At 48.0% G+C, this 18,041-nt stretch overlaps 1 protein-coding gene across 1 annotated transcript in view; it reads right to left on the minus strand.

Moving 5' to 3' along the window:
* Window positions 1-13,878, minus strand: part of FUS (FUS RNA binding protein) — a 38,931-nt gene extending 25,053 nt beyond the window's left edge. Inside the window, 6 exon segments of the mRNA XM_064401964.1 lie at window positions 1,698-1,872; window positions 4,820-4,980; window positions 6,764-6,902; window positions 9,572-9,723; window positions 9,816-9,840; window positions 13,740-13,878. Of these exon segments, the coding sequence (XP_064258034.1) occupies window positions 1,698-1,872; window positions 4,820-4,980; window positions 6,764-6,902; window positions 9,572-9,723; window positions 9,816-9,840; window positions 13,740-13,752 (665 nt within the window). The 5' untranslated portion in view covers window positions 13,753-13,878.
* Between the last annotated feature and the right edge of the window lie 4,163 nt (window positions 13,879-18,041).

Consider the following 18,041-nt stretch of genomic DNA (forward strand, 5'->3'; position numbering starts at 1 on the left):
TTCTCCCAATTTCTCCCCATTTTTCCCCCTTTTTCCTCCCCATTTTTCTCCCCCATTTTCTCATCTAATTCTCCCCATCTTCTCCCATTTCTCCCCATTTTTCCACTTTTTTCTCCCCAATTTTCTCCTAATTTCTCCCCATCTTTCTCCCCATTTTCTCCTAATTTCTCCCCATTTTTCCTCTTTTTCCCCCCCACTTTCCTCCCATTTTCCCACCATTTTCTCTCCCCAATCTCACCACTATTTCCCCTCATTTTTTCCCAATTTCCCCCCAATTTCCCCATTTTTTCCCCCGTTCTCTCCCCATTCTCTCCCCAATTTCCCCCGTTATTTCCCCCTAATTTCTCCCAATTTTCCCACCATTTTCCCCCACTTTTCTCCGCCATTTTCTCCTAATTTCTCTCCATTTTCCCACCGTTTTTCCTGGTTTTCCCCTCATTTTTTCCCAATTTCCCCATTTTTTTCCCTGTTCTCTCCCCATTCTCGCCACTATTTTCCCCCATTTTCTCCCTAATTTCCCCACTATTTTCCCCCATTTTCTCCCTAATTTCCCCACTATTTTCCCCCATTTTCTCCCTAATTTCCCCACTATTTTCCCCATTTTCTCCCCAATTTTCCCACCATTTTTCCTGGTTTTCCCCCACTTTTCTCCCCAATTTTCTCCTAATTTCTCCCCATCTTTCTCCCCATTTTCTCCTAATTTCTCCCCATTTTTCCTCTTTTTCCCCCCCACTTTCCTCCCATTTTCCCACCATTTTCTCTCCCCAATCTCACCACTATTTCCCCTCATTTTTTCCCAATTTCCCCCCAATTTTCTCCCCAATTTCCCCATTTTTTCCCCTGTTCTCTCCCCATTCTCTCCCCAATTTCCCCGTTATTTCCCCCTAATTTCTCCCCAATTTTCCCACCATTTTCCCCCACTTTTCTCCGCCATTTCTCCTAATTTCTCTCCATTTTCCACCCTTTTTCCTGGTTTTCCCCTCATTTTTTCCCAATTTCCCCACTTTTTCCCCCATTCTCTCCCATTCTTGCCACTATTTTCCCCCATTTTCTCCCCCAATTTTCCCACCATTTTTCCTGGTTTTCCCTCACTTTTCTCCCCCATTTTCTCCTAATTTCTCCCCATCTTTCTCCCATTTTTCCACTTTTTTCTCCCCAATTTTCTCCTAATTTCTCCCCATTCCCCCCCATTTTCTCCTAATTTCTCCCCATTTTTCCTCTTTTTCCCCCCCACTTTCCTCCCATTTTCCCACCATTTTCTCTCCCCAATCTCGCCACTATTTCCCCTCATTTTTTCCCAATTTCCCCATTTTTTCCCTGTTCTCTCCCCATTCTCGCCACTATTTTCCCCCATTTTCTCCCTAATTTCCCCACTATTTTCCCCCATTTTCTCCCTAATTTCCCCACTATTTTCCCCCATTTTCTCCCCAATTTTCCCACCATTTTTCCTGGTTTTCCCCCACTTTTCTCCCCCAATTTTCTCCTAATTTCTCCCCATCTTTCTCCCCATTTTCTCCTAATTTCTCCCCATTTTTCCTCTTTTTCCCCCCCACTTTCCTCCCATTTTCCCACCATTTTCTCTCCCCAATCTCGCCACTATTTCCCCTCATTTTTTCCCAATTTCCCCACTATTTCCCCCCAATTTCCCCTCATTTCCCCTCACACCCCCCGTGGCAGGAGCCAGCCGTGTCACTCACCCCATGCCGGCGCCGCGGTTGCCGCGGTTGCCGCGGCCGCGCTCGAAGCCGCCCCGGGAGCCGAAGGCGCCGCGGCCGCGGCTGCGCTCGGGGGGCGCCGAGGAGCCGTAGCCCCCGCCGGGCTCCTGGTACCCGCCCGAGCTCAGCGAGCCGCCCTCCTGCCCGTAGCTGCTGGCTGCAGACAGGGGAATGGCAGGGTTAGGGGAAGTCCGGAATTTGGGGGGAAAATCGGGGGGTTTGGGCAAAAATCGGGGGGTTTGGGCAAAAATCGGGGGGTTTCGGACACAAACGCGGCCTCAAATTCAGGGATTCTGACCCAAATCCGAGGGGATTCTGCCCTAAATCAACCCCAAACCACCTCCTGCCCGTAGCTGCTGGCTGCAGACAGGGGGAATGGCAGGATTAGGGGAAGTCCGGAATTTGGGGGGAAAATCGGGGAATTTGGGCAAAAATCGGGGGGTTTCGGACTCAAACGTGGCCTCAAATCCTGGGATTCTGACCCAAATCAACCCCAAACCCGTAGCTGCTGGCTGCAAACAGGGGGAAAGGGAGGGGTTAGGGGAAGTCCGGAATTTGGGGAAAAAATCGGGGAATTTGGGCAAAAATCAGGGGGTTTTGGACTCAAACGTGGCCTCAAATCCAGGGATTCTGCCCCAAATCAACCCCAAACCACCTCCTGCCCGTAGCTGCTGGCTGCAGACAGGGGAAATGGCAGGATTAGGGGAAGTCCGGAATTTGGGGGGAAAATCGGGGAATTTGGGCAAAAATTGGGGAATTTGGGCAAAAATCGGGGGGTTTTGGAACCAAACGCGGCCCCAAATCCAGGGATTCTGACCTAAATCCAGGGATTCTGACCCAAATCAACCCCAAACCTGTAGCTGCTGGCTGCAAACAGGGGAAAATGGCAGGATTAGGGAAAATCCGGAATTTGGGGAAAAAATCGGGGAATTTGGGCAAAAATCGGGGGGTTTGGGCAAAAATCGGGGGGTTTGGGCAAAAATCGGGGGGTTTCGGACACAAACGCGGCCCCAAATCCAGGGATTCTGCCCCAAAATTGAGAGAATTCTGCCCCAAATCAACCTCAAACCCCCTCCTGCCCGTAGCTGCTGGCTGCAAACAGGGGAAAAGGGAGGGGTGAGGGGAAATCGGGAATTTGGGGAAAAAATCGGGGAATTTGGGGAAAAATTGGTGAATTTGGGCAAAAATCGGGGGGTTTCGGACCCAAATGTGGCCCCAAATCCAGGGATTCTGACCCAAATTGCCCAATTTCTCTCCCAATTCTGCCCAAAACCTGTGGATTTTGCCCCCAAATCCCAAATTTTTTAGGGAATTGCACTCACATCCCAAGAAATTATTTTGGGGGGGGTTGTAGGACAACTGTTCCCACCCCAAATCCCTGAATTCTACCCCAAATCCCCCAAAATCCCCCAATTTCAGTCCTGATTTCACACAAAAAACTCCGGATTTTGTCCAAAATCCTCGGATTTCACCCCAAAAACCCAAATATTTTTTGGGAATTTCACTCAGATTCTTAAATGTGATTTTGGGTGGATTGTAGGATGACTGTTCCCACCTCAAATCCCTGAATTCAACCCAAAACCCCCCAAAACTGAGCCGTTATCACCCAAAAACCGACCAATTTTAGTCCCCATTTTGCCCAAAATCCGCAGATTTCAGCCCAAAATCCCCATTTTTTTTGGAACGTCACTCACATCCCCCGGAGCTGTACAGGCCCTGCTGGCTGTAGCTTGGGGAGGGTTGTAGGACGACTGTTCCCACCCCAAATCCCCCAATTTCACACAAAACGCTCCCGATTTTGCCCAAAATCGGTGAATTTCACCCCAAAATCCCAGATATTTTTGGGAATTTTACTCAGATCTTTAGATGTGATTTTGGGGGGGTTGTAGGATGACAGTTCCCACCCCAAATCCCTCAATTCCACCCCAATTTCAGCCAATTTTGGTGCCGATTTCACACAAAACGCTCCCGGTTTTGCCCAAAATCAGTGAATTTCACCCCAAAATCCCAAATATTTTGGGAAATTTCACCCAGATCCCAGGATGTCATCTGGGGCATGTTATAGGCTGACTGTTCCCACCCCAAATCCTTGAATTCAACCCAAAATCCCCCAAAATTGAGCCGATATCACCCAAAAACCGACCAATTTTAGTCTCGATTTTGCCCAAAATCCACAGATTTCACCCCAAAATCCCCGTTTTTTTTTGAGACTATCACTCACATCCACCGGAGCTGTACAGGCCCTGCTGGCTGTAGCTTGGGGAGGGTTGTAGGACGACTGTTCCCACCCCAAATCCCCCAATTTCACACAAAACGCTCCCAATTTTGCCCAAAATCGGTGAATTTCACCCCAAAATCCCAGATATTTTTGGGAATTTTACTCAGATCTTTAGATGTGATTTTGGGGGGGTTGTAGGACGACAGTTCCCACCCCAAATCCCTCAATTCCACCCCAATTTCAGCCAATTTTGGTGCCGATTTCACACAAAACGCTCCCGGTTTTGCCCAAAATCAGTGAATTTCACCCCAAAATCCCAAATATTTTGGGGAATTTCACCCAGATCCCAGGATGTCATCTGGGGGATGTTATAGACTGACTGTTCCACCCCAAATCCCTCAATTCCACCCCAAATCCCCCAAAACTGAGCCGACATCACACAAACATCAACCGAGTTTAGTCCCCATTTTGCCCAAAATCGGTGAATTTCACCCCAAAATCCCCGGTTTTTTGGGAACGTCACTCACATCCCCCGGAGCTGTACTGGCCCTGCTGCCTGTAGCTCGGGGAGGGTTGTAGGACGCCTGTTGCCACCCCAAATCCCCCAAAATCCCCCAATTTCACACAAAACGCTCCCGATTTTGCCCAAAATCCGCAGATTTCACCCCAAAATCCCAAATATTTTTGGGAATTTCACTCAGATCCTTAGATGTAATTTTGGGGGGTTGTAGGATAACAGTTCTCACCCCAAATCCCTGAATTCCACCCCAAATCCCCCCAATTTCAGCCCATTTCAGTCCCAATTTCACACAAAACGCTCCCGATTTTGCCCAAAACCCGCAGATTTCAGCCCAAAATCCCCATTTTTTTTGGGAACGTCACTCACATCCCCCGGAGCTGTACTGGCCCTGCTGGCTGTAGCTCGGCGGCGGGTTGTAGGACGACTGTTGCCCATAGCTCTGCTGGTTGTAGCCCCCGCTCTGCTGCTGGTTGTAGCCCCCGCTCGGGGCCTGCCCGTAGCTGGAGCTGCCGGAGCCGCTGCCGTAACTGGGGGAAAAAAAGGGGATTTTGGTAAAAAATGAAAATCTGGGGAGAAAAAAATGGGAATTGGGGAAAAAAAAACCACAGGGGGTTGGGGGGAAAGAGGTGGGAGGTTCAAAGGAATAGGTGGGAGTTGCAGAAAAATGGAATTTAGCAAACACAGCTGGAATTCACCCCAAAAATAAGCAGAATTTCAACCAGAAAAATTAACGGAATTTCACCCAAAAACCAGCTGGAATTTTCCTGGAAAACTGCTGGAATTCACCCCAAAAGTAACCAGAATTTTAACAAAAAAATAAGCAAAATTTCACCCAAAAACTAGCTGGAGTTTCACCTAAAAATCAGCCGGAATTTCACCCAAGAAACAGCTGGAATTTTGCTGAAAAACACCTGGAATTCACCCAAAAACCACCCAGAATTCACCCCAAAACCTGCTGCAATTTCACCCAAAAACTGCTGCAATTTGACCCAAAAAAACACCCAGAATTTGACCAAAAAACAGTGGAAATTTCACCCAAAAAATAGCTGGAATTTTACCCAAAAAACAGCTGGAATTTCACCCAAAACAGCTGGAATTCGACCCAAAAAACCACCAGAATTTCACCCAAAAACCAGCTGGAATTTTGACCCAAAACAGCTGGAATTTGACCCAAAAAACAACCAGAATTTCACCCAAAAACCAGCTGGAATTTTGACCCAAAACAGCTGGAATTTGACCCAAAAAACAACCAGAATTTCACCCAAAAACCAGCTGGAATTTTGACCCAAAACAGCTGGAATTTGACCCAAAAAACAACCAGAATTTCACCCAAAACCCACCCAGAATTTGACAAAAACCCACCCAAAATTCACCCAAAAAATTGGAATTAGAACCAACAGGAGACAAGGAGCAACGGAAAACGCAGGGAATTGACCCAAAAACCACCTGGGATTTGTTCACAATTAGTAATTAATTAATAATTAATTAATTAATGACCTGCCAGGCACACAAGCAGCCACAGGGGGCTGTGAGCAGCCAGGGCAGGAGGAGCTCTGGGGTCACTGGGAGTGCCTGGGTTGGGGTTTAGGTTAACACTAATGATCAATAACTGCTAATTAACAATTAATTAGTTAATTAATCACCTCCCAGAGGCCGAGGCAGCGGCAGGGGGCTGTGAGCAGCCAGGGCAGGAGGAGCTCTGGGGTCACTGGCACTGACTGGGTTGGGGTTTGGTGTCACCAATTTGGGTTTTAGGCTTACACTAACAGTTAATAACTACTAATTAACAATTAATTAGTTAATTAATCACCTCCCGGAGGCCGAGGCAGCTGCAGGGGGCTGTGAGCAGCCAGGGCAGGAGGAGCTCTGGGGGTACTGGGAGTGACTGGGTTGGGTTGGGCGTTACCGCTATGGGATTTACATTAACAACAACCAACAATAACCACTAATTACTGATTAATTAACTAATTAATCACCTCCCAGAAGCCGAGGCAGAAGCAGGGGGCTGTGAGTAGCCAGGGCAGGAGGAGCTCTGAGGATACTGGGAGTGACTGGGTTGGGGTTTGATGTCACCGCTATGGGATTTACGTTAACAACAACCAACAATAACCACTCATTACTGAGTAATTAACTAATTAATCACCTCCCAGAGGCCAAGGCAGTGGCAGGAGGCTGTGAGTAGCCAGGGCAGGAGGAGCTCTGGGGTCACTGCCAGTGACTGGGTTGGGGTTCGGTGTCACCGCTATGGGATTTCCGCTAACATTAACAGTCAATAACCACTAATTAATAATTAATCAGCTAATTAATCACCTCCCGGAGGCCGAGGCAGCTGCAGGGGGCTGTGAATAACCAGGGTAGGAGGAGGTCTGGCCGTAGCTGCCCTGGGAGCTCTGCCCGGAGCCGAAGCCGCCGGAGCCGTAGGAGGGAGGAGCCGCCGGCGCCGAGTAACCTGGGGGGACAATTAACAATTAATTAATGGTAATTAATGTTGTATTAGAAAATATGGGGGGAAACAGGGGAAATTGGGGGGAAATAGGGAAAAAACCAGGGGAAATTGGGAAAAAAAGAGAAAAAAACCACAGGGAATTGGGAGATTTGGGGGGAAAACCAAGAAATTGGGAAATTATTAATGGCTAATTGATGGTAATTAATGTATTAGAAAATACAGGGAAAAACGGGAAATTGGGAGAGGGAATAAAGAAAAAAACAGGGAAAATTGGGAAAAACAGAGAAAAAACCACAGGGAATTGGGAGATTTGGGAGGAAAACCAATAAATTTTGAAATTATTAATCGTTAATTAACGGTAATTAATGTTTAAAAATGGGGAAAAACAGGGGAAATTTGGAGACAATAATTAATTGGGGCTTTCAGGGTAGGTTTGGGTCAGTTTTGGGTCCAAAGGTGCCGATTTTGGGTCCAATGGAATACAAGGAGGGGGATTTTGGGAATTTTAGGGGATTTTGGGAATTTTAGGGGATTTTTTGGGAATTTTTGGGGATATTGGGGCTCACTAGCTCTGCCCAGGCAGTTTTGGGGTCAGGTTTGGAGTTTCAGGGCAGGTTTTGGGATCAGTTTTGGGTCCAAAGGTGCTGATTTTGGGTCCAATGGGATACAAGGATGCGGAATTTGGGAATTTTTGGGCAATTTTTCAGGAATTCTGGGATTTTTGGGCTCACTCACTGCTTTGCCTCTGCCCAAACAGTTCTGAGGTCAGTTTTCAGGATTACAGAAAATATTTGAGCTCAGTTTTGAGCCCCGAGGTGCCAATTTTGCCTCCAATGAGGTAAGAAAATGGCGATTTTTGGGAATTTCGGGATTTTGTGGATTTGGGATATTTTTTGCGTTTTTTGTCTCACTCACCGCTCTGGCTCTGCCCGTAGGAGGAGCTGTACCCCCTGGCCGTAGCCCCAGTCCCAGCTCTGGGGCAGGTTTGGGCTCCAATGGGACATGACAATGGGAATTTTTGGGATATTTCTGTGTTTATTTCACATATTTTTATATTTTTATCTCACTCACTGCTCTGGCTCTGCCCGTAGGAGGAGCTGTACCCCCCTGGCCGTAGCCCCAGTCCCAGCTCTGGGGCAGGTTTAGATCAGTTCCGGGTACAATGGGATAGCACAATGGGGATTTTTTGTATTTTTTTTGTATTTATTTCACATTTTTAGGATATTTTGTGTCACTCACGGCTCTGGCTCTGCCCGTAGGAGGAGCTGTACCCCCCTGGCCGTAGCCCCAGTCCCAGCTCTGGGGCAGGTTTAGGGTACAATGGGATAGCACAATGGGGATTTTTGGGATATTTCTGTATTTATTTTACATTTTCTGTATTTTTTGTGTCACTCACCGCTCTGGCTCTGCCCGTAGGAGGAGCTGTAGCCGCCCTGGCCGTAGCCCCAGTCCCAGCTCTGGGGCAGGTTTAGGGTACAATGGGATAGCACAATGGGGATTTTTGGGATATTTCTGTATTTATTTCACATTTTTTGTATTTTTTGTGTCACTCACTGCTCTGGCTCTGCCCGCAGGAGGAGCTGTACCCCCTGGCCGTAGCCCCAGTCCCAGCTCTGGGGCAGGTTTAGATCAGTTCCGGGTACAATGGGATAGCACAATGGGGATTTTTGTATTTTTTTTGTATTTATTTTATATTTTTATCTCACTCCCCGCTCTGGCTCTGCCCGTAGGAGGAGCTGTACCCCCCGGCCGTAGCCCCAGTCCCAGCTCTGGGGCAGGTTTGGGGTATAGTGGGATAGCACAATGGGGATTTTTGGGATATTTCTGTATTTATTTCACATTTTTAGGGTATTTTGTGTCACTCACCGCTCTGGCTCTGCCCGCAGGAGGAGCTGTACCCCCCTGGCCGTAGCCCCAGTCCCAGCTCTGGGGCAGCTTTGGGGTACAGTGGGATAGCACAATGGGGATTTTTGGGATATTTCTGTATTTATTTTACATTTTTAGGATATTTTGTGTCACTCACCGCTCTGGCTCTGCCCGTAGGAGGAGCTGTACCCCCTGGCCGTAGCCCCAGTCCCAGCTCTGGGGCAGGTTTAGATCAGTTCCGGGTACAATGGCATACAACCATGGGGATTTTTGGGATATTTCTGTATTTATTTTACATTTTCTGTATTTTTTTTTGTGTCACTCACCGCTCTGGCTCTGCCCGCAGGAGGAGCTGTACCCCCCTGGCCGTAGCCCCAGTCCCAGCTCTGGGGCAGCTTTGGGGTACAGTGGGATAGCACAATGGGGATTTTTGGGATATTTCTGTATTTATTTTACATTTTTAGGATATTTTGTGTCACTCACCGCTCTGGCTCTGCCCGTAGGAGGAGCTGTACCCCCCTGGCCGTAGCCCCAGTCCCAGCTCTGGGGCAGCTTTGGGGTACAGTGGGATAGCACAATGGGGATTTTTGGGATATTTCTGTATTTATTTTACATTTTTAGGATATTTTGTGTCACTCACCGCTCTGGCTCTGCCCGTAGGAGGAGCTGTACCCCCTGGCCGTAGCCCCAGTCCCAGCTCTGGGGCAGGTTTAGATCAGTTCCGGGTACAATGGCATACAACCATGGGGATTTTTGGGATATTTCTGTATTTATTTTATATTTTCTGTATTTTTTATCTCACTCACCGCTCTGGCTCTGCCCGTAGGAGGAGCTGTAGCCGCCCTGGCCGTAGCCCGAGTCCGAGCTCTGCCCGTAGCCCCCGTAGCCCTGCTGGGAGTAGCTCTGCCCCCCTCCCTGCGAGTAGCTCTGGCTGGGGGGGGCGGGGTAGGCGCCGTAACTGCAAAAAAAAAAAACCACAAATTTGGGAACAATTCCGGCTGAAAATGGGGATTTTTAGGGGTGGGGAAGGGTTAGGAAGGGGGGTTGTACCTTTGTGTCGCCGTCTGGCTGTAATCTGGGGAGGAAAGGGTTAAAAATGAGGTTAAGCAAGCAAAAATTGCTGAAAATAAAAATATTTTTTCACAATTAATTGTATCTGGAGAGAAAAGACTTAAAAATGGGAATGCTCAAGGAGAAATTGGTTAATATAAATGTGGTTTTCCTGATTAATTTTATCTGGAGAAGAAAGAATTAAAACAATGGGGATGCTCAAGAAAAATTGGTTTAAAAAATGTATTTTTTCATAATTAATTATATCTGGAGAGCAAAGAGTTAAAAAAATGGGGATCTCAAGGAGAAATCGGTTAAAATAAATGTGTTTTTCCCTAATTAATTATATCTGAAGAGGAAAAAGTTAAAAAAATGGGCATGTTCAAGGAGAAATTGGTTAAAATAAATTTAAATAAAATAAAAATTTAATTTAAAAAATAAAATTTAAAAAAATAGTATTTTTTCCTAATTAATTGTACCTGGAGAGAAAAGAGTTAAAAAAATGGGGATGGTCAAGGAAAACTTGGTTAAAATAAATGTATTTTTTCCTAATTAATTATATCTGGAGAGGGAAGAGTTGGGAAAAAAAAGGGGATACTCAAGGAAAAATTGGTTAAAATATTTTCCCTGATTTATTAAATCTGGGGAGGAAAAGGTTAAAAACTTGAGGTTAATCAAGCAAAAATCACTTAAAATAAGTTTTTTCGTAATTAATTATATCTGGACAGCAAAGAGTTAAAAAAGTGAGGATGCTCAAGAAAAATTGGCTGAAATAAATGAGTTTTTCCTAATTAATTATATCTGGAGAGTAACGAGTTAAAAAATGGGGTGAATCCGGCAGAAATCACTTAAAATAAATGTGTTTTTCTTAATTAATTAAATCTGGAGAACACTTACAAAGTCAGGGCTAATTAATCAGAAATCAGTTAAAATAAATACATTTTTCCTAATTAATTCCATCTGGAAAAGGGTTAAAAAGTTGGGGTTAATTAATGAAAAATCACTTAAGATAAATCTCTTTCCCCAAATTTATTAAATCTGAAGAGGAAAGGGTTAAAATCTCGTGGTTAATTAATCTGAAGTATTTCAAAATAAATATATATTTCTAACTTTATTATGTATTTACTAATTATTAAAAAAGCATTTTAATTACAGGAATAAAACCAGAATTATCTTACAATTAAACCACTTAATTAATGTTATTATTAATTAAATCACTTCAAAATAAATACTTTATTAAGCACCTGCTAATAATTAAACAAATAATTTTATTATAGAACTAACAGCAACATTATCTAAGAACCAGCCCACTTAATTAAAATGATTGGTTATTAAGTGACTTTATTAACAAAACAAATTGATTACTATCTTAAATCTGCTTTTTTACATTAATTAACACCTTTAATTAAGTCATTTCCCATCACACTAATTACCAACAGCGTGGCTTTAAATATAAACATCAATCACCTTTCAATTAATTAATTTATTGCTTTTAGCTATTAACAAACCCCTTTCAATCACACACAACAAAAATACATTTAAATTAATTAACCTAAAATAATAATTAACTAATAAATACTTTAAAATAAATTCTATCCTTTACACTATTAGTTGTGATAAGGGCAGTTTTAATTAAGAAATAAACACAAAATAGCTACTTATTATTAATACCCCTAGTTAATACTCGTACTAGTCATTAATATGATCATTACATATTAATATGTTCTTAATTAGGAAAATTAGCCAAATCCAGCATTAAAACTGTGTATTTAAAGGCGTTTTACACCGATTTTTATAATTAAAGTGCTTCCTTAATGATTAATAACACACTCATTGTTTTAAGGATATTTCCCACCTATTTCCATAATTAAAATCCAACCAATACCCAATTATTTATCACATCCATTTTGTCTTTACTTATTTCTGTAATTAAAAGCACTTTATTGAACAATATTAAGAAAAAAATCACCCTGTTAATACCTAAAATCATTTACACAAAAGCCATGAATTTTACGTTAATAGAAAGATACTTTCAATTACAAAAAATTAATTAAAGAACTTGGAATAAATAAAATTTTAACACTTGACAAGCGTAAAAATACATTTAAATAAAAAATGAATTAATTAACGGCACTACTTATTAGCAGGAAGCTCCTAACTGCAGAAGAATTAAAAGTTCCTTAAAATAAATATATTTTAATAATTTAATTAAAAGAATTAAGAGCGAAATTTTGACACAAAATAAAGGAAAATTTGGGTGTTTCACCCACCCTAAAGCACCAAATCCCTGCTGAAGAGCGAAATTTCCCGCCCAAAAAGAAAATTAACGATTTTCTCTCCCAAAATCACCGCAAATTTTGATTTTAATTGTAAATAGTGAAACTAAAGATGAATTTTAGATGTGAAAAGGGACGTGAAGCCCTAAAGCCCCCTGAGGCTCAGCACAACGAGAAGGGTCTAAAATTCCGGTTTTTACAGAAGAAATACCCCTCAAAAAGTATTCAAAGCTCCAATTCAAATTATTTACGATTCATAAAAAAATAAACATTAAAATAAATAGAATTATTTAGACAGAAAATTTTCAAGTTAAAATTCCCCTCAGGCACCACACAACAAAAGGGGGTGTGAAAGCACATGGTTCTAACGGCAAAAAGCCTCAAACACACCACAAAACCAACGAATTAAACAATTTATACGCAAAATTTTAAAGGAGAAAGTTAAACTTCAATATTTAGATCTCCAAATGAAGGCACAATTTTGAACTCCCCTCAGGCTTTGTCTAACAAAAGACGTGCCCCGGGGGGAGTATTTGGACAGTCTAAAAACCGGCATTTGCCATCGAATTTCTCTCAAAAAAGTGACATAAACAGCACAATGAAACACAAATCTAGTTATAAAGCTTTATATTTCATTAAAATACGTTTAATTTTCCCTCATAAATCCGCACCGAAGAGAGCGGAACTGAGCCCTCCCCCTCAGGACCTGGCGGCAATTTCCCGTCTCGCAGGGGAGAAACCGCAGGGGAATTTTTAAGGTCGACATCGAAGTTTTAGGGTTTAATTTCTGATGCATTTGAAACAATTTGATTAAATCTGATTTGATTTGACTGATTTTGATTTAATTTGATTTAACGGAAGGACCCGGATGTGTCACTGCGGCAGCGGCGCCGCGCACGCGCCGGGCGCACAAAATGGCGGCGGTGGCGCAGAGGCAAAACCACAAAATGGCGGGCGGGGAAAAAAGCGGGTCCCAGACCCCCTAAAACACCCAGAAATTCCTCCAAAACCACAACAAATTCCCGGGAATTTCACCCAAAATTCAAGTTTTTGTGTTAAAATTGGGGGGTTCGGGGTTAATTTCCTTCCCCGCTGCAGGCGTGCAGCATCCGGGCGCGGCGCTTTGTTCGTCCCCCGCCCCATCCGCGATGCTTTTAACAGTAAAAATAACCCAGAGAAGCACCCGAAATTTGCGGTGTGGGCTTAAAACTTAAGTGTTAAAGCGGGGAAATACTGGAAAGAAAAGGGATAACAAATTAAAAACAAAAAAAAAATCGAGAAGTGAGGCGTGGCGGAAACGGGGCGGCATCAAATCCCACACAGCGCAAATCACACACCGCCCCAGAGCAGCGCTGTCGGTGAAAAACCCACAATGAAACAACGCCTTAACTACACCAATTAATGATAAAATAATGACTCCGAAGAGCATTAATTAAAAACAACACAACCAACGCCGTGTTAACTGCGGCGGCCGCCGGAACCCCCTCAGGTTTCCCCCCCCGGTGCTCCCGGACCGCGCCGGGCGCTGCAGCCCCCGCCCTCCCCCGGGGTCCCCGGGGCAAGGAGGGGTCTGGGGGTCCCTTCCCGGGGCTGCGGGGGTCCCTGCCGGGGGTAAAAGGGAGCTGAGGGGTCCCCACGGCGCCGGTACCGTTGGAGGCCATGGCGGTGCCGCGCGCTCCGCGTCCGCTCCACGTGGCGCCCGCACTGCGCGCCGCGCGCGCCCGCCCGCCCTTTTATCGCCTCGGCCGGCGCCTCCCACCCACCAGAGGGGGGGAGCTCCCCCTGGAGGTGGTACGGTCCTGGCGGGAAAAGGGAGCGGGAGGGCAGAGCGAGGGGCGGGGCTGTGGGCGGGGCAAGGGGCGGGGCTATAAATAGCGGGGGAGCCTATAGGGGACAGGGCCCTATAGAAGAGACGGGGCCCTACAGAAGAGACAGGGCCCTACAGAAGAGACAGGGCCCTACAGAAGAGACAGGGCCCTACAGAAGAGACAGGGCCCTACAGAAGAGACAGGGCCCTACAGAAGAGACAGGGCCCTACAGAAGAGACAGGGCCCTACAGGGGCTGTGAGGGGCCCGGAGCAGGTACGGGGGGGGTTCTATGGGGGAGAGGAACCTATAGAGGGGGTGGGGGAGGGGGGTTCTATAGGGGCAGGGGGGTTCTATAGGGGACAGACCCCATAGAGGGGGTGGGGGAGGGGGGTTCTATAGGGGACAGACCCCATAGAGGGGGTGGGGGAGGGGTTCTATAGGGGACAGGAGCCTATGGGGGGTGGGGGAGGGGGGTTCTATAGGGGACAGGGGGGTTCTATAGGGGACAGATCCCACAGAGGGGGTGGGGGAGGGGCTCTATAGGCGCCCCGTAGCGCCCAGTGTCCACTCCCAGTGTCCAGTCCCAGTGTCCACTCGTGTCCAGCCCCCATTCCCAGTGTCCACTCTCATTGTCCACTCCCTATTACCAGTGTCCACTCTCCATTCCCAGTGTCCACTCCCAGTGTCCACTCTCCATTCCCAGTGTCCACTCTCATTGTCCACTCCCTATTACCAGTGTCCACTCTCCATTCCCAGTGTCCACTCCCAGTGTCCACTCTCCATTCCCAGTGTCCACTCTCATTGTCCACTCTCATTGTCCACTCTCCATTCCCAGTGTCCACTCTGTGTCCACTCCAGTGTCCACTCTCCATTCCCACTGTCCACTCTGTGTCCACTCCTGTGTCCACTCTCATTGTCCACTCTCCATTCCCAGTGTCCACTCTGTGTCCTCTCCCCATTCCCAGTGTCCACTCCCAGTGTCCAGTGTCCACTCTGTGTCCATTCCCAGTGTCCAGTGTCCACTCTCCACTCCCACTGCCCACTCCAGTGTCCAGCCCCCATTCCCAGTGTCCACTCTGTGTCCACTCTGTGTCCACTCTCCATTCCCAGTGTCCACTCCGTGTCCACTCCACATTCCCAGTGTCCACTCTGTGTCCACTCTGTGTCCACTCCCCATTCCCAGTGTCCACTCCCCATTCCCAGTGTCCACTCTGTGTCCACTCCAGTGTCCACTCCGTGTCCACTCCACATTCCCAGTGTCCACTCCAGTGTCCACTCCAGTGTCCACTCCACATTCCCAGTGTCCACTCTGTGTCCACTCCAGTGTCCACTCCGTGTCCACTCCACATTCCCAGTGTCCACTCTGTGTCCACTCCAGTGTCCACTCTGCGTCCCTGCGGCCGCATGTCGGCGCTGGAGCGTGTCCGGGCGGGCGGCCGGAGCCTGGATCGCCGCCTGGCCGCGGTGTCCGGCCGGGCGCTGCTGGCCGCGCTGCGGGCGGCCGGAGCCGTGTCCGAGCCCGAGGCGGCCGCGCTCGGCCGGCCGGACGGCGGGGGCTGGGCGCGGCGGCTGCGCGCTCTGGCCGCGGCCAAAGGCGAGTGGACGTGCGGCGTGCTGCTGACCGCCCTGGAGCGGCTGGAGGGGCCGCCGCGGCCGGGGCCCTTCGGTGAGTGACCGCTCGATGTCCGGCCGGGCCCTTCGGGGAGTGACCGCTTGCCGGTGAGTGACCTCTCCAATGTCCGGCCGGGCCCTTCGGGGAGTGACCGCTCAATGTCCGGCCGGGCCGGGGCCCTTCGGTGAGTGACCGCTCGATGTCCGGCCGGGCCCTTCGGGGAGTGACCGCTCGCCGGTGAGTGACCGCTCCAATGTCCGGCCGGGCCCTTCAGTGAGTGACCACTCGATGTCCGGCCAGCGGGTGGTGGTCACTGCAGGGGTCACTCCAGCGGTCACTCCAGTGGTCATTTTGGGGATTTTCCCAATTTTTATGGCTCCAAACTTCAGGGAGTGACCACTCCAATGTCCAGCCATAGCCTGGGAGGGTCAGTGCCCAGTGGTCACTCCAGTGGTCACTGCAGTGGTCACTGCAGTGGTCACTCCAGCGGTCACTCCAGTGGTCACTCCAGTGGTCACTCCAGGGGTCATTTTGGGGAGATTTTCCCATTTTTCTCAGGTTTTATGACCCAAAACTTCAGTGAGTGACCGCTCTGATGTCCGGCCGTTGGGTCAGTGCCCAATGGTCACTCCAGGGGTCACTCCAGTGGTCACTCCATTGGTCACTCCAGTGGTCACTCCAATGGTCACTCCAGGGGTCATTTTGGGGAGATTTTCCCGTTTTTCTCAGGTTTTATGACCCAAAACTTCAGTGAGTGACCGCTCCGATGTCCGGCCATGGGGTGAGTGACCAGCAGTCACTCCAGTGGTCATTTTGGGGATTTTTGGGGAGATTTTCCCATTTTTCTCAGGGTTTATGACCCCAGCTTTAGTGAGTGACCGCTCCAATGTCCGGCCATGGGGTCAGTGCCCAGTGGTCACTTCAGGGGTCATTTTGGGGAGATTTTCCCATTTTTCTCAGGTTTTATGACCCCACTTTGCTGAGTGACCGCTCTGATGTCCGGCCGTGGCCTGGGAGGGGTCAGTGCCCAGTGGTCACTCCAGGGGTCACTCCAGGGGTCACTCCAGTGGTCACTCCAGTGGTCACTGCAGTGGTCACTCTGTTGGTCACTCCAGTGGTCACTCCACTGGTCATTTTGGTCATTTTTGGCCGTTTTTTCCCCTTTTCCCCAGATTTTTACCACCCCACTTTGCTGAGTGACCGCTCCGATGTCCGTCCGTGGGGTCAGTGCCCAGTGGTCACTCCAGTGGTCATTTTGGCGATTTTCCCCGTTTTTCCTAATTTTTATGACTCCAAACTTCAATGAGTGACCGCTCCCATGTCCGGCCATGGGGTCAGTGCCCAGTGGTCACTCCAGTGGTCACTCCAGTGGTCACACCAGTGGTCACTCCAGGGGTCATTTTGGGGAGATTTTCCCATTTTTCTCAGGGTTTATGACCCAAAACTTCAGTGAGTGACCGCTCTGATGTCCGGCCATGGGGTCAGTGCCCAGCGGTCACTCCAGTGGTCACTCCAGTGGTCACTCCAGCGGTCACTCCAGTGGTCACTCCAGTGGTCATTTTGGGGAGATTTTCCCATTTTTCTCAGGTTTTATGACCCCACTTTGCTGAGTGACCGCTCTGACGTCCGGCCATGGCCTGGGAGGGGTCAGTGCCCAGTGGTCACTCCAGGGGTCACTCCAGGGGTCACTCCAGGGGTCACTCCAGTGGTCATTTTTGTCATTTTCAGCCATTTTTCCCCTTTCCCCAGATTTCTACGACCCGCAGCGCGACGCCGCCCCCGCGCACCGCTCGGACTGCCCGTGCTGCCGGCCCCAGGAGGAGGAGGAGGAGCCCAGAGCTGGGGAGGAAGGCCCCGAGGAGGAGGAGGAGCCCAGAGCTGGGGAGGAAGGCCCCGAGGAGGAGGAGGAGGGAGAACCCAAAAACGAGGAAGGAAACCCCGAGGATGATGAAGGAGAACCCCAAAACGAGGATGAAGGCCCCGAGGATGAGGATGGAGGCGAGGAAGGCCTCGAGGATGATGACGGACCCACATTTGGGGATGAAGGCCACGAGGAGGATGATGAAGAACCCAAAAATGATGATGAAGGCCCCGAGGAAGATGATGGAGGCGACGAAGGCCCCGAGGATGATGATGGTGGAGGCGACGAAGGCCCCGAGGATGATGATGGTGGAGGAGGGGATGAAGATTAACGGGGGAAGGAGCTGAGGAGGAGGAGGAGGGTGGGGAGGAAGATGATGGAGGAGATGATGGTGAAGATGAAGATGAGGAGGAATTTTGGGTCAAAAAAAGCCCAAAATGGACACTGGGGCCTCCATGATGATGACGATGATGAAGATGATGATGAAGATGATGATGATGATGATGATGGTCTCCATGGTGATGATGATGAGGATGAAGATGAGGAGGAATTTTGGGTCAAAAAAAGCCCAAAATGGACACCTGGTCCTCCATGATGATGATGATGATGAAGATGGCCTCCATGATGATGAAGATGAGGAATTTTGGGTCAAAAAAAGCCCAAATTGG

This window comes from Passer domesticus, chromosome 33 (assembly GCF_036417665.1).
Source record: "Passer domesticus isolate bPasDom1 chromosome 33, bPasDom1.hap1, whole genome shotgun sequence".
In the NCBI taxonomy this organism is placed as follows: domain Eukaryota; kingdom Metazoa; phylum Chordata; class Aves; order Passeriformes; family Passeridae; genus Passer; species Passer domesticus.